The sequence below is a fragment of the Cannabis sativa genome, chromosome 2, assembly GCF_029168945.1.
Source record: "Cannabis sativa cultivar Pink pepper isolate KNU-18-1 chromosome 2, ASM2916894v1, whole genome shotgun sequence".
NCBI lineage: Eukaryota > Viridiplantae > Streptophyta > Magnoliopsida > Rosales > Cannabaceae > Cannabis > Cannabis sativa.
This window is the reverse complement of record NC_083602.1, coordinates 32,982,714-32,997,597: the sequence shown is the minus strand read 5'-3', so window position 1 is coordinate 32,997,597 and position 14,884 is coordinate 32,982,714. Positions and strand designations below refer to the sequence as shown.

Here is a 14,884-nt window from a genome sequence, read left to right as displayed (position 1 = left end):
AGTGATTTAGCGAGTCACTCATCTGTGTTATAATTAATGTGATTAGGGCATCCATCTAGCACGAGATTTTCCGTTCAGGTCGGCCAGCACACTTGAATTCGGAAAGAAGGTAAGAATTGTATATAATGTGTGATATGAATATCTGAGTGTATGTATATGTTATGTGTATATGCATGCTTAAAATGTTATTTGCACTACCAACACTTATACGAATATGGTATAGAGTGCATTGGTATAGTGAATGTTATCTGAGAGTACCGTGATATCGGCATAAGTACGGAGAGGTACTGGGAGTGTGTGGTATATCACTCAGGGGTACTCAGGGTATGAACAAACCCTACCAACACTCGTACATCGAGGTACGTAGTGCATGTGGTATAGTGGCTATACCCAAGTATGGAACGTTCGTACTCATCTGTTAAGCCTTGTAAATAGGTTTATGGGCGCCTAAGTACAAGTCAGAAATTATATGATATGTTATATGCTTTTCTTACTGAGTCTGTCGACTCACAGTTCTACTTCCATGTGTAGGTAAAGGAAAGGCGAAAGCTGAACAGGAGTGAACCTGAGCTAGGGTGAGATTGTACATGTCAAAGCAGCGCGACCTGGAGTGTTCGGTCTCGGGACATCTGAGAGTTGTATTTTGTAGTCGTTGTGCGACCTGTATATTATGTATTTTGGAATATTATGTTTGAAAAGTTTAAAAAAAGGGGATACCAGCACTTGTAAATATTTTAATATATTATAAAATTTATTAATTAATATAAAAGTTTTAGTTTGACACGTTTTTTGAGAAAATTCTTTGATTAGCAAAGATTGCATTGTAATTGAAAAAGTACTGTAGCGTACTTTAGCATTAGGGCGTTACATGAATTCTCATTATTCCTATGAGACGATCTTTGGACTCCTACTCACGTTCGTCTTGAAGCTGTGGCACCTAGATTTTGAGGATCCTCTCTATCAACATGAACTTCCCTTGTTTTCCTTGGTTGTTGTTCTTGGAGTGAGAAAGGTTATTTAGATTGTTCTCTTTTACATTGGGACCTCGTGCCCTTCTATTTTGTGATCAGTGAGGTCTTCCTCGTAGTCGTCTAACTAGAGATTCATCTTGTAAAGGTGGTGCATCATTCGAGACTACTCTTGCAGCAGTAGTCGCGCTCTCTAGTTCCTCTTTTCTTCAGTTTGACTCAGCGGGTCTCTACCGAAGTTGACGATTCTCCAATTCCACGATTGGGACATATCTTGTGGGGTCATAGGCATCAAAACTCCTCCTTTTTGGAATCTCTTCCCCATTAACATCTCTCTCAAAATCCCATTCAGTAGGATCCCTCCTCTGATTCGGTGTGTCTTGGGTTTGAGTTCCTTGTGGTTCTTTCCCTGAATGATGCAGTGTTTCTTCTTGTTGATTATTTTCCCTTATGGAAAAACTTTCAAGTTTTTCTTTTATGAGGAGATGCGTTTTTTTTAGAGTTTTAACTTCAAAAAGACTCTCAATGAAAGCACAATATTATTAACTCGGAATTTCATTAACAATAAATGAGACCTTTTTTTATGATCTAAGAAGATAACTTTAATAAAGCTTTTGAGGAAGAATAAATACTTAGAATAATAAACATAGGATATTTACGTAGTTTTGTAGTTAAATCTACATAATACGAGTCATTCTTATTTCTACTATTTTGTTTATAGAGTACAAAATTCAAGTGATACAAAGAAATAAAGATAAATTTCACTCAGGGTGATTACTTAATCATTTGGTCGTCCTTTGCACAGTTGTCTTCCCTCCTACATATAGGATTTCTCTTATGACAGTTATTTCTTTTGGACTTATCATAATAATTGCTCATGAAACGTGGACAATCTCCATATTTCATATAATTACGTGTGATAAAAATGAATAATTGCCTAATAACCGTTATTTGATTTGATTCAATAAATGGTTATTTTACCGAGAAGTCTTCTTGTACTGTGCTACTCGCAAATAACTCTTAGTAGTTCTACATGTGGATTTTTTAAGTTCGTCTCGCATTTTAAATACTTTATGTAGTGACTCATCTTACCTCTGTATATCCTGTATTTTCTTTTGTAGTGTGTATGTTATGTACTTAATTACTCTAAGATGATTGTGATATATGGTATTTTGTTCTTGTTGGTTTCCTATTCTTTTTTGAAAATAAAGCGTTATATATAGATATGAAAATTAGACTTCACAGTCATTACAAAGGATAGCATCATGTATCGAGGAGGGCTCCACAAAACCTGAAATGTTCTGGGCGAATGCCCATCTAGCCACATTATGGGCAGCGAAATTACAACAGCGAGAAATAAACGAAAAATTACAAGATAAAAAGTTTTGAGAGAGTTGATTACATAAAGAGACATAATTATTAATATTCTAAATAGTGTAGTCCTTTCAGCACTTTGATAACCATTTCTAAATCACTCTCCATCAAGACGTAGTTGTGATTCCTGAGACTAGCCGAGCCCAAAGCAAGACGACACGTCACCGCCTCTCCTATCAGAGGATCTCTAAAGTTGAGCATGGTAACAACAACCCACACAGCAGATCCTATGTGATCCCTAGCCAGAGCCGCAATACACATGGACTCTCTCCCAACATTGGCATCACAGTTGGTTTCCTATTCAACGATTAATACTTTTGACTCACCTTTAATTATTTTTGAAGGTAAGACTTAAATACAAAACCGTATAGTAATTTCCAAGATACTTTAAATACCTTTAATTATTCTTTTAAATACCATATAAAAAGTGTATTCTTTTTTATTTTTACACTCTTGTCCATGTGTCGTAACTATATTTACTGCTCGAAATATGAACATAACACCATATAATGTATACATATATATACTAAATATTACATGCAATGCATGTTTACTTGGAGTTACATTAAAATTGTTATTTTTGTCAAAAAAAAAAAAATGTTATTGCCTAATTATTATTATTATTATTATTGAATGGGCTATTACCCAATTATTAACTTAATAATAAAAATAAATAAATCTAATATAATTCAATTATATTTTTTAAATATATAAAATTTAAACTAATTTTAAATTTATTTATAAAAAATATGCATCTAGATAATTTTATTAAACAATTAAATAACTAAATAAATTTAAATATTTTAAATAATATAACTAAACAATTTTTTTTAAAAAAAGTAACAATTAATTAATTGATTTAAAAGAATTAATTTTAACAAAAAAAACATTAAACCAATAATTTAAATAGCCACATTTAATATACAAAATAGATATATATATATATATATATATATATACTAGTGTATTGTTACGTGCGATGCACGTATGTTATGTTTTATATTAAGTATTATATTATGACTTCGGAAGGAAATAAATGAATAAAAAATAAATAATATTTAATTTAGAGAGATTTGAATAATAAATTTAAATTAAACTTTTATGTCCCGTAAAAACATATTGGAAACAATAATAATAAGGTTATAATATATGTTGCATTTGTTCTAGTTCTTAAAATAATAGCAGCAAGAACATATTTGACCTGGAAAAACAAATATTACAAAATTAAGAATAAGCAAAGCGTGTGTAAATTAGACAAAGAAGGAACCCTCAATTCTCAAAGTCTCGATTATAAAGTAACAAAGAAGTATTAAAATTTCATTTGCTCATTATAAAGCCACATTCACTCAAAATAGCACAACAAAAGTAACAAAGAAGTATTAAAGGTGTAAATTTTACCAAAAGCAATGAGAATTAACAACTGATGATTGCATTCTGTTTTGTTGTGTTTGCCTGTATGGGTGATGAATGGGTTAATACTAATAGTAAAGATTGTTTAATTTTTTGGGTTTAATTATTATGTTTATTTTTTGAAATTTGAATGAAAAAAATTCAAAAAATTGTAACTTGTTAGAGAGATATGTAAGTTAATCGTAAATATTATTTAATTTTTTGGGTTTAATTATTGGGTTTATTTTTTAAAATTTGAATTTAGCCGTGTAAAAAAATTTCAAAAATGGTAGGATTGTTAGAGAGATATGTGGGTAAGATATTTTTTTTAATTTAAAAAAAATGTTTAATTTTTTAGATTTAATTATTGTGTTTATTTATTTGTTAACGTTTAACTTAAAAGTCTGTTAAGTTAATCGTGTAAGGCTAAAAAAAGAATCGTTAAACCAAGAATTATCCTGGCACTTTTAATATATAAAGATATATATTTAATTTGAGGGAATCAATTCAACAAAAGCTCTTAGATATATTCATATGTTCTCGGCTATGTAATTCAAACATTAGTTTAAAGGGTTTTATGTGAAAGAAACACGAGCCAACCTATCTTGGAGAACTCTCAATCCGATCAAGCTGTTTCTCCTGTCTCAGAAGTTGAGCTGTGGTGACTTGTGACTTGTGACTTGTGACTTGTGAGAAGTCTTCTGAGTTTGTCACCCGCAAATGAAGTCATGTAAGATGTACGGATCATTTGTTTCATTTTGGAAGTAAAATTGAAAAAATGATAAGAAACCAAACTACCAGATGTGCTTCAAAGAAAAGCAAAATCATGTTTATGTAGTCTTTCTCTTCAGGTTAGAATTAGATGCAGACCCATTGTCAGATTGGACCTGACCAAATACTGATCTGCACAGTAAAATATAAATTTCATGAGCATCCATTTAGTTCTCTTCTACAAGGTTACCAAACCAAGTTAAGATTTCAACTGTGTTCACATTATTAAACAAAAATAAAATATTGACTCATTCTACCAAAGTGTTCAAGCAACAGAGGAAAATTTCACATTGCTCAAACGAATACAGTGATGAGCTATTTAACAAACTAACCATGTCATTGCTAAAAGAAACTTTGGTCCATGAGCATATGTTCCAATCACAGGTATACACTTACCCCAGCACGCCTCAAATTTCCAAACTCATACATAAAAGAAATGTGTTCATGCAGATCTTTAAAACCTTGATAAATGAGATTGCTCCTCAATTACAACGGTACTTAGACGACCACAATACGACTGCACGTGTATAAATATGTATACACAACATAATTCATGGTACCATAGCAAAGTCGTGCTAAAAGAACGGGTGTTACAACCCAAGACTAGCCTATGAGAGGAGGGTTTCAAAGCAGTCACAAACCGCCATGCCATCTAGTTTCATGCTTAATCAACGACGGATACTAACAATACACCACCATGGCAGCCCATTCTAGTTTGGGCTTTTTCCAGGTTTCCCCTTCCGCAACATGGCTGCCAAAAACTACTATAACTCACTACCAAAAGACTAGTTAAAGAACGTGCCCAAATAGTTGTAAACCACCGAACAATCCCATACTTAGTAACATTGACACCAACTCTTTCCTCTTGATAACAAGTCAACTTTCTAAAATTGCATAGACAAACAAATATGAACTCAACCACCTTCCATTAACTAAGAAATTTCTTTATTAGCAAGATTCAAACTTCTTAACCTAGTATAGGCCCAGATCTACCAACTCGTAAATTATATCATTTGTAAGAAGAACCAAAAGTGTTGCACTACAATTAACAGGATAAAGTATCTTACCCACAGGTTGAACATTTCTTGTGATGCTTACAGAATATAGACAAGCAAACAGAGCATATGTAGCCCATGTCTATGGTCTTTTTATGGCAAAAACACCTGCAAATTTCAGCTTTTAACATAGTGCATTGGAATTGAAAAACTGAATTAATAAAAGTGATCATCAAATATTTCAGCAAAAAAAAAAAGTGATAATCAGATCAAACATATCGTGCATATTTATGAAGAAGAAAAAAATAATGAAATGAAATATCATGACAGCATTGTGTTACTTTGAAAACCTCAGTTTCCAAACAGGACATGAAAAACATTACTGATGATGTATAATTGAAATCACATATAAGAGATTCAATTTAATTCATACAGTAGATTATGGACACCTATTTACTCTGGATTCCAATTAATCAATGCAAGTCATCTTCTAAGTGAAAAGAAGGGTCTGCAAAGTCCTAATTAATTTGCAACCTCAATCCTGGATTTTTTCAATTTTTCATATGCTAAAAAGGAGGATGATATAGCATAAGCAGACGTAGGAAGATGGCATTGGTTGTAAAAATGATAGAAACAATGGTATTAATCCAAAATGAACAATAATAATAAGAGCAGAAATCAAAGCGTGTATTAGTTTGAGATTCCAACTAATGGATTTCACTAACACTACACAGCTATTTTTCAACAAAATGAAAAACAAAAGAGAAGAAAAAACGAGTTAAATCAGCCAGCGCCATAAACAGAATGTAAGTCTAGGAAGTTGTATATCTTAGGCAGTTCAATAAACTGAAGATTCAATCAAATGCCCCATCCCTGCCCTCCCTCTAACAGGTATAAATTAAAGGAAGGTTCAGAAAGATATTCAATTACTTGGAACTTGGAAGCATGGCAAAACTTATAAAGTATATTATTATAGTTTTACGTACGAAGCTCGAAAATCCACACCAACAGACTTAGGAAGTTGTAGAAAGGTACGAGAGTGCAAATCAGTTGCAAAAACTGTCTGCAAATAAAAAAGAATACCAAGTTAGCTTTAATGTCGCGAAAATGAAACAAAGTAGAAAGGCCCCCTTCATACAAAAAAATAGTTCCATGTAATAGATAAATGGAATTTGTAAACATGAAGACATTTCTAAGTTATGATACAAAGATAAATCTTCAATGAGCCGGAAAAAAGTTGCTGAATAAAAAGAATCTGTGAAAGTCCCAAATAATGATGAAATGGATACCCAGTTAACAATAATAGACTTTCCTAACTAAAATCAATAGCCATATTCTGTGTGCTAAGATTAAAACTGAACCCAAATCAATTGCGGCAGGCTAAATACTAGAGATTAGAAGAAGAGTTAACTGTGGGGACTAAAAACCAGATTGCTTGCACACACTCAACTACCTATCCAAATGAGTAGCCTCAAGTAGTTATATTTACATAACTGAAAAGTTCCAAATAATCGATTTGAGTTAACCTACCGAAAGATATTGAAATAGGCCATCAAGTTGTTGTGGCTTCAAATATACACCACCAGTTATGTAAGATGCCTGTTACTCATACAGAAACATTCATCACAATCAGAGTAGCGCTTTATATACAGATATTTCATGAAGCAAGTATTCACGTGTTAGTTAAAATACATTCTAAAGATACCTGCTGCAGGAAGGCAGAATTATTAGAACCTATATAGCAAGAATCAACCGGAACCTGAAGCGTACAGGCGGAAGGTTAGTGACTGATAAAACATTGATCTTAATATTGATAGTATCATATAAATGTTTCAAAATGACAAAAACAAGTCAAGAAAGAGCCAACAAAAACTTTAGAACAACGAATTCAAAGAAGCTAAGAGGACTGCAAACTGAATCTTGTTCGGATATAGTCAAGAATCAAATACCATAGAACGTTGTGCAGAAAAAATTGAATTCATGATTGCAACATACCTGAAAAGTGATTAAAAGGAAAAAAAAATGAAAACTAAATTCGCTATAAAATGACAAAAGAGAACAATAATCTGCTCAGTCAAAAGAAAATGAAAAGACAAGAATTGGACGAACATACTGTTCAGGTCCATCCGAGGATCCATGCAAGCATAAAATCTGCCATTCAAATGTGTTAGTAGTAAAATAAAATTTCAAAAGACCAACCAATTCATGAAGAAGAACTTCAGAATAAAAGGTAAATATAACAATAACAGCAACAAAAAGACCATGAACCATGTCATTATCATGCAAACTAATATAGAGCTACCCTAACCTAATAGCTAGAACAGTACAAGTAACCTGCGGTGTCAAACATCAGAGATAATTTTTAGTAGCAAATTGATGCCAGCTCCATATAAAATGGAATTAAATTAAAAGTTAAGACTGCACTTAAAGAGTAGTATATAGTTGCACAACGCAGCAAATGATCAGGTAGAGTTTTCAAAAGGTTGTTTGAAGATGTAGCTTGGAATACATATACCTTTTCTTTATCTGCTGGGACAGTAAATGCATCCCAAATAAATAGGCCAATCAATACAAAGAACATTAACAACAAGGTTGGCCCAGATCACCTACAAGCTAACACTAACATCTAGCCATATGAATGCTACCAACAAGACTGCTACAGTTGAATGAAAGAGAGGTAAGACAACAGAAAATACTTACCCGGGGCTGTGGATGGAGTGGTCCTGATCGAAAAACCTTCTGTATATCTAGTGGAAAAATCATATCGGAAACAAACAAAATGAAATTCATCCAAACGTCCACCAAAATGATGTTACAGTTTGTCATTTGTGTAGAGCACAATGCAGCTTTTCCATAGAATGCCAGGAATACTAAATTCAAACAAGGAGTGCAAATAAATAAAAGAGGATACAACAAAGAGCCATAGACAATGACCCGGATAGCAGCGAAGAGGCAAGCCCTTTCTCAGAGCCATCCTTATGCAAATTCTCGTCTTTAATAGCAAATTCCTCAAGTTTATGCAACAAGTTTGTGCAAAGCGCAGGCATTCTTCCATTTTCGGAGCCCTGGTTGGTAGCCAGGGAGGAATCGAATACGTAATCGCAGTAATTGTATCCAGTAGCAATAACGACGACTTGGTTAAGTTGATTCAAAAGAAGAACTGAATTCAGAAAGGAAAGCACCTTTTAAAACACAAAAAAGTGAGTCAGAAAGAATCCGAACATCTTGGGAGTGGAATCAAAATCAAAGAAAGTAAATTTATTAGGGTTTGAAAGAGAATTTACATGGGAAAGAAAGGAAGAGAAAGACACAGAAGAAGAGCTCCAGAAAAGAGGATTAGTATCGAGGAGAACCATCAAAAGGGTAACATCGTCTGCGTAAAGCTTAGAAGAAGGCGCAGAAGGCATGGCTGAATCAACTGAAGTGAACTGAACTATGATCCCCAATGGTTATCACTACCAACTGTCCACTACTGCGGCTTTCCTCTTTTCTCTTTCTACAAAATAATTGGGTTCCAATAGTTGTATGCGCGCTAAGTATGCACTGTGGAGTCAAAACTCCAGGTTATTATTACTCATTCCATTTACTATCTCTAACCACACCTATACCTATGCATACCACCATAACACATAAGAAATATAAGATGTTATTCCTTGTACTATCCTGAATCAAAATATATTGATCAAACTATATCGGTAATTTCCATCAATTTTTATATATGCAGATATAGAAGTATGTTTAGCAAATTATCTAGACTCCTTGAAGATGTTCTTTCTAAGGGTATTGTTCAGCGTGTAAGACTTAGTAGGAGGGGTCCAGTGCTTTTTCATATTTTTTTTCGCAGGTGATCTCATTTTGGTTGGTAGGGCAAATATGGCTAAAGCGAAAGGTGTTTGGCACTGTCTTGAGAAGTTCTATAATTGGTCTCGTCAATGAGTTAATAAGCTCAAAACCTCGATTTTCTTCAGCAAAATCTTTTCCCAAATCCACATGAGGCTTACCAATTGTTGGTTCCCCGATTTCTGACCTTATTCCCTCGCATAGTACCGGGGAACAGAGTCAGTCGTGGTGCGTGGGGGCTACTCTACATTGACAAAACCCTCTATACAAGGTGCCAATGGCAGATCTACCCTGGGCAGTAGAGGTTATTCATTAGGATTAGTTAGTTTAGCAGGGTCAACCGAACTTGTTGTGTTGGCCGAGTTTATTGAGCCTGCCGAGTTGGCAAGGTTGGTAGGATTGGCTACATCCATTGAGTTCGTGGAAACGCTAGTGGTGATTGGAACAGAACATCAGGATCAACAGTTATGGGGTCTTGAGGAAGACCCAATAAAGTAGAAGTTGTAGCTAGAGTTCTCCTTGTTACATCCATAGCGATTGATCAGATCGATAGACAACGCTCTCAATGAAAGTACCAAAATGTTGACCTCAGATTTGGTCAACTGACAGCAGAGTCTTATTTATGATTGGAATCACCACGTGTAAGCAATTAGAACAAGTAAATAAATGGACACAACAATTTTATAGAGGTTCGACCCCCTTAGTTAGCAGGTAACGACCGACTCCCCTTTTAATTATATTGATATGAGAGATAATACCACTTAGATCACAAGTGTTGTAAGTTCTAGAGTGGCTCTCTTTGAATTATAATATTGAAAATGTGAGGCATATCTCAAGTAAATGAGATGTGGAAGACTTAATCTCTACTACATTGTAAGTGGCGTGTAGGAGAGAGAGGCGTTTCGAATGCTTGAACTTAAGAGCTTAGGAATCAAAACTTAGACCTTTTTGGTTTAACCTAGTGCTCTTTATATATAAGAGAGCTTACAGAAAATTTAAGTTAAAGTAGGTTGATATCCCCTAAAATGAGGAGATATCACCTATTTATTACATATTAAAAATATATAAAAATAACCTATTAATTATTCCTAAAGAATATGTAAATATATGATGTTAAACCCCTATTTTTGTGGGTTGTTAAAGTCAATTCGTAGCTGACAGTGTCTGTTTAAGTTGAAAGTTATAGAGACACCAAAAGTGTCTACAAAAGAGAAGCTGGTCGGCCTACCATTTGTTGGAGGCTGGCCGGCCTATGCTTCACTATGGTCGGCCAGGGGTGGTCTGGCCAGACCCCCATGGTTGGACATTTTGTTGTCTTTTTGTCCTGCTTGAATATTTGAACTCTTCGTCAATTGGTACGTTGTGCATGGTGATTTGGTCCTCTTACTGATAGGTTGTACTCCCTGTTACATCAATCTTGCCTATGTGGACATGCCACGCCACGTGAGCAAAAATTGGGATAATAAGCGATACCCAAAAAGCCAAGATTCCTCCAAATAATGTTTATCCTCCCTGCACCAATTTTTGTCTCCATCATGAAGAAAACATCATGGTCCTCATCAAAGACAAGCTCGCGAGAGCCTTAACTACCTGAGAACTCCTTAGTCACTGGAAATGCCACAAGAGGAATCGCATAAGTAACTAAGATGTTCAAGCATTATCCAATCCAACCACAACCAAGGAAGATCAAGAATAGATTAGAACAACTCCACATAACCAAAACATTGCAAAGTACCACAAGAAAATACCACCAACAAAAGAAAATTCAATCAAGAGAACCAAAACTCCCAAAAGAACTCACAGGAGTAGAAGCACACTGAGGCCAAAAAAAGAAATCTCCAGGATAGCCACAAAAGACCACATACAGAAAAGGGGAAATCATCTCACAGTTTGAACCCCAAACCGAAACTTGAGAAAGCCAAAACCCTAACAAGCGAGCCTTAAGACCCAAAAACTTGAGAAAGAAAAAATCCATTCCAAAGGCTAAACAGAGACCGTAGCCATATAGAAAAATAAAACCTAGCATACCCATACGAAGGAAAGACCGCCATACAGAGATGTGGGTGAAGCCCACTTCTTAGAACTAAAGCTTCAACTGTCGCAAGAGGCCAAGCTCCACTGAGAAAACCAAAACCATGAGATGGAAAACACGACTGCTCAAATGAGAGAAACCATAATAAAAACTAGATGGTGACTAAACTCAGATAAGAAACACCCACTAAGAAAAATAGGACTGAGGCCGACATAGGGATGAGATTCCACTGGAAACAACTCGAAAATCCCTCAAAAACGAGTCTTGGAAGTCGAGGAGAGCATAATTTGCACAAAACGACAAAATTCAAGCAAAATACATTGTTAAGTTGGGTATTAAATTTTGAAAAATTTACAAAATAGACCAAAAATATTTCAACACAGAAAAAATTTCATTTTTACTTTTTGAATTTTTTTATTTACAAAAATATATTTTTAGTAAAATTCATAAATTATTTTTTTAATTGGTTGATAGTTTATTTATAGTTGTATTATAGTTGTCATTAGGGTTGTACAAAAAAATTCGTAAACTGCCCAAACCAAACCGAAAAAACTGATAAAAATTACAAACCGAAATAACCTGAAGAAATTACAAACCGCCCAATCTGTTAATTGAGCAGGTTGAAAATAGGTCCAACCCGCCTAATTAAACCGACCAACCCAATTTTGGATTTTAATTTTTTTTTTTAATATTTTAGTTTTTATTATATATAACATAAATGATTAAATGTATAATAATATAAAGTTATATACTTAATTGTTAGTTTGAAAGTCATATATATTGTGTTGTACTTTGGTGGAATGTGATATTTTTAATTTATATTGATTTTGACTTTGAAACTAAAAAAAAAAAGTTTGGCCGGGCAAACCGCCCAAACCGTTGGTCGGTTTACATTTTTTTTTTTTTTGGTAAATTGGGCAGGTTGCACTTAAATTTTAGCAACCCGAACTTTAGATTGGGTTAGAAAATATATAGGATAAACCGCCCAAACCGACCGATGTACAACCCTAGTTGTTATGAGTTTATTTTTCTGATTCATTTATAATTGATTTATAGTTATAGTGAGGTTAATTTTTGGTTTTTTTTTTAGTTATTTTCTTGATTTTTGCTCAGGAAAGTGTTTTTTTTTGTAAATAAAAATCTTGTCATAAATTTGTAAATAAAACATAAAAAAAGGTATTTTTAAAAATCTCTCTTAAATTTTCTCCCTCTCACCTTATGTCGTTTGATATTACAGTTTTGTTGGACAATTTTGAATTTTCAATAATTGATATTATTCTACTATTAAAAAAGTATTGATATTATTCTAAAGACTTATTTAAATTAATTGAGGAAATTACACTCTATACTTTTTTTATATTGTTCTTTTTTATTTTTACTCTCTTTTTTAAAGTCTATCATTTTTACTTCTTTTTTTTAAATATTGTACCAATTTTTCCCCTGTCACTTCAAGATACTCTCCGTGTGACTCTCTTATGGCAGGGTATTTTGGGTACAATACATATAAAAAGATGTATGTTTCAATTAAATATAAAACTAGAGGTAAATTTAATTAATTGATTAATAAAAGTGGTATTTTCAACTTACCCCTATTTAATTAGGGAAACTTACAAAAATACTGATTTTTAGCTTAATCTTTACAAAAATACTGCTATACGCCAGAAATTACTTTTATACTGGATTGGGCTTTTTTTTTTCTTTTATATTGTAGACACAGAAAATTAATACCAATAACTTCATCTTCGTCCCTCACGCATAGAACCTGCCCAGCAACACCAAAACACCCAGAAAATACCCATTAATTCTGGTGAAATAATAAATGAAACAAAAAAATTAGACACTAAAAACCCATCAGATTATTACGAAAATAAAAAAAAATAACAAACTTATATCTGAAATTCATAAATAAAAAACAGTCACTAGCATCTGAAATTGTATTAGAATACATCCTATATTGAGAAAAATACAAATTAATATACTTCATTGCACAAGTATTAAACACAAACAATTAATTATTAATTCACGTTAAAGTATTCAACGTTGTTCTAGAGTCGTTCTTGCTTAATAACCTACATTTTATTGTAAATTGGGGATATGAATAATAAGTAGGCAACCAAATCATAACAGGACCACAAAAAATAAAAGAACAAACGACGAGCTGTTTTCTACTATTTTTTTTTTGATGTTGTTGTATGTCAATTAAAATGTTCAATTACTGATATTCTGTAAAAATATTTCAAACAACTGTACTTCGGAGTCCAATCCTATAGAAGAAACATCAAAACTACTAAAAACAACACTAAAACAGCACGAAAACAACCCAAAAACAAATGAAGCATAAATAACCAGTAACACAAAAATTAAAAAACAACACACCTCTACAACCTTTTTTACAGTGACATTGTCAAAAATATCATCTGATTCAACATTTTTAACTGGGATTTACCCTTCCTCTACATATAAACAAAAACAATAATAAACAACACAAAAACAACTGTTAAACAACAAAATACTACATTCAAACAAAACAAACACACAAAGACAAGATAAAAAGAAGAAAAAAGACATATTACATATGAAAGTAATACATCCCATAGAAATATAGGAGTAAGTAAGATAAATTACAAGAAAACCCCTAAAACAACACAAAAACAACTAAAAAATACATTATCAAGCTTGGACATATGTAAAAATTCATTGTCCAACTCAAAATTTGAGTCTGAATTTCAACTACAGGACAAGGACGTTTGGACATCCTCCTCTTCGAAGTTTCACCAAGAAATTTGCGTTTGCTTGGAACTGGTGAGGTAAGGCTTGGGGTGTTCCTTAAAATTCCTTTTACCCATTGAGGATCGACACAAGTTTTTCTAAGGCATTTTTGGGGGATTTTTTACAACTGGAGAAGAAGACTTTGATAGAATAATAGCCATAGATAATGAACAAGCAAAGTATTTAGATAAAAAACCAACAAATAAATAGGGAAAAATATAGAGAGAAAATTATAATTTAAAAACAACAACAAAAAAAAAAATTATATAAAGTAACCACCAAAAATTTGCTCCTAAGACAATAACTGGATGTGTTTTTTTTTTTTTTTAAAAAAAAAAAAGAACATAAGAAGATGATGATGAATAGTTAAATGGAATAGTGGGTATAATTATAAACCACCAAAACGTGGTGTGAAAGAGAGAGTAATTGTATTGAAATGATGATTAAATTGAATTAAAAGAAAAGGAAAAAAAAAAAGCTGCCACAAATGTGACAATACCCAGTCAAATATGTAAACACATGCAAAACTCTAGGCTGACACAAAGAATAATTTTTTTTTAATCAAATAGTATTAGAATACACAAAATAAAAAGACAGTATAAAAATGTACAGTAAAAAAGAAATTACGGCCGTATCACAGTATAATTGAAATAAATAGGAAAAATATAGTATGATTTGTAAATTTCCCGACTACGAGTAAATGGGCCGAAGTTAAAAAAAAAAAAAGGAAATGGCCCTTCTACCCC

At 33.0% G+C, this 14,884-nt stretch overlaps 1 protein-coding gene across 5 annotated transcripts; it reads right to left on the bottom strand.

Moving 5' to 3' along the window:
- Positions 1–4,169: 4,169 nt before the first annotated feature.
- LOC133028947 (general transcription and DNA repair factor IIH subunit TFB4-like) lies at positions 4,170–9,288 on the bottom strand. Of its 5 annotated transcripts, none has more exons than XR_009686240.1 (11): positions 8,782–9,274; positions 8,409–8,679; positions 8,198–8,244; positions 7,611–7,648; positions 7,447–7,492; positions 7,203–7,256; positions 7,028–7,096; positions 6,484–6,560; positions 5,570–5,665; positions 4,530–4,629; positions 4,170–4,432 (listed from the first exon to the last, which is right to left on the bottom strand). XR_009686240.1 is itself a non-coding variant. In XM_061110493.1 (11 exons), exons 1-10 carry the CDS (start codon positions 8,902–8,904, stop codon positions 4,562–4,564), a joined length of 894 nt encoding a protein of 297 aa, XP_060966476.1. In that variant the 5' UTR covers positions 8,905–9,272; the 3' UTR covers positions 4,170–4,432; positions 4,530–4,561. The 5 variants fall into 5 exon arrangements, 4 of the variants coding, with proteins under 4 accessions (XP_060966476.1, XP_060966475.1, XP_060966478.1 ...); XM_061110493.1 differs by having other exon boundaries at positions 4,530–4,634; positions 8,782–9,272; XM_061110492.1 differs by having other exon boundaries at positions 4,170–4,634; positions 8,782–9,288.
- Positions 9,289–14,884: the final 5,596 nt, after the last annotated feature.

Bases quoted from the DNA above. Each gene is read 5' to 3' on its own strand.
- LOC133028947 (XM_061110492.1), bottom strand. From the start codon at position 8,904: ATGCCTTCTGCGCCTTCTTCTAAGCTTTACGCAGACGATGTTACCCTT. The intron at 7,493-7,610 runs GTATGTTCGTCC...ATCACTTTTCAG, and splicing joins TCCTCGGATGGACCTGAACA to GTATGTTGCAATCATGAATT. The intron at 5,666-6,483 runs GTACGTAAAACT...TGAAATTTGCAG, and splicing joins GGTGTGGATTTTCGAGCTTC to GTGTTTTTGCCATAAAAAGA.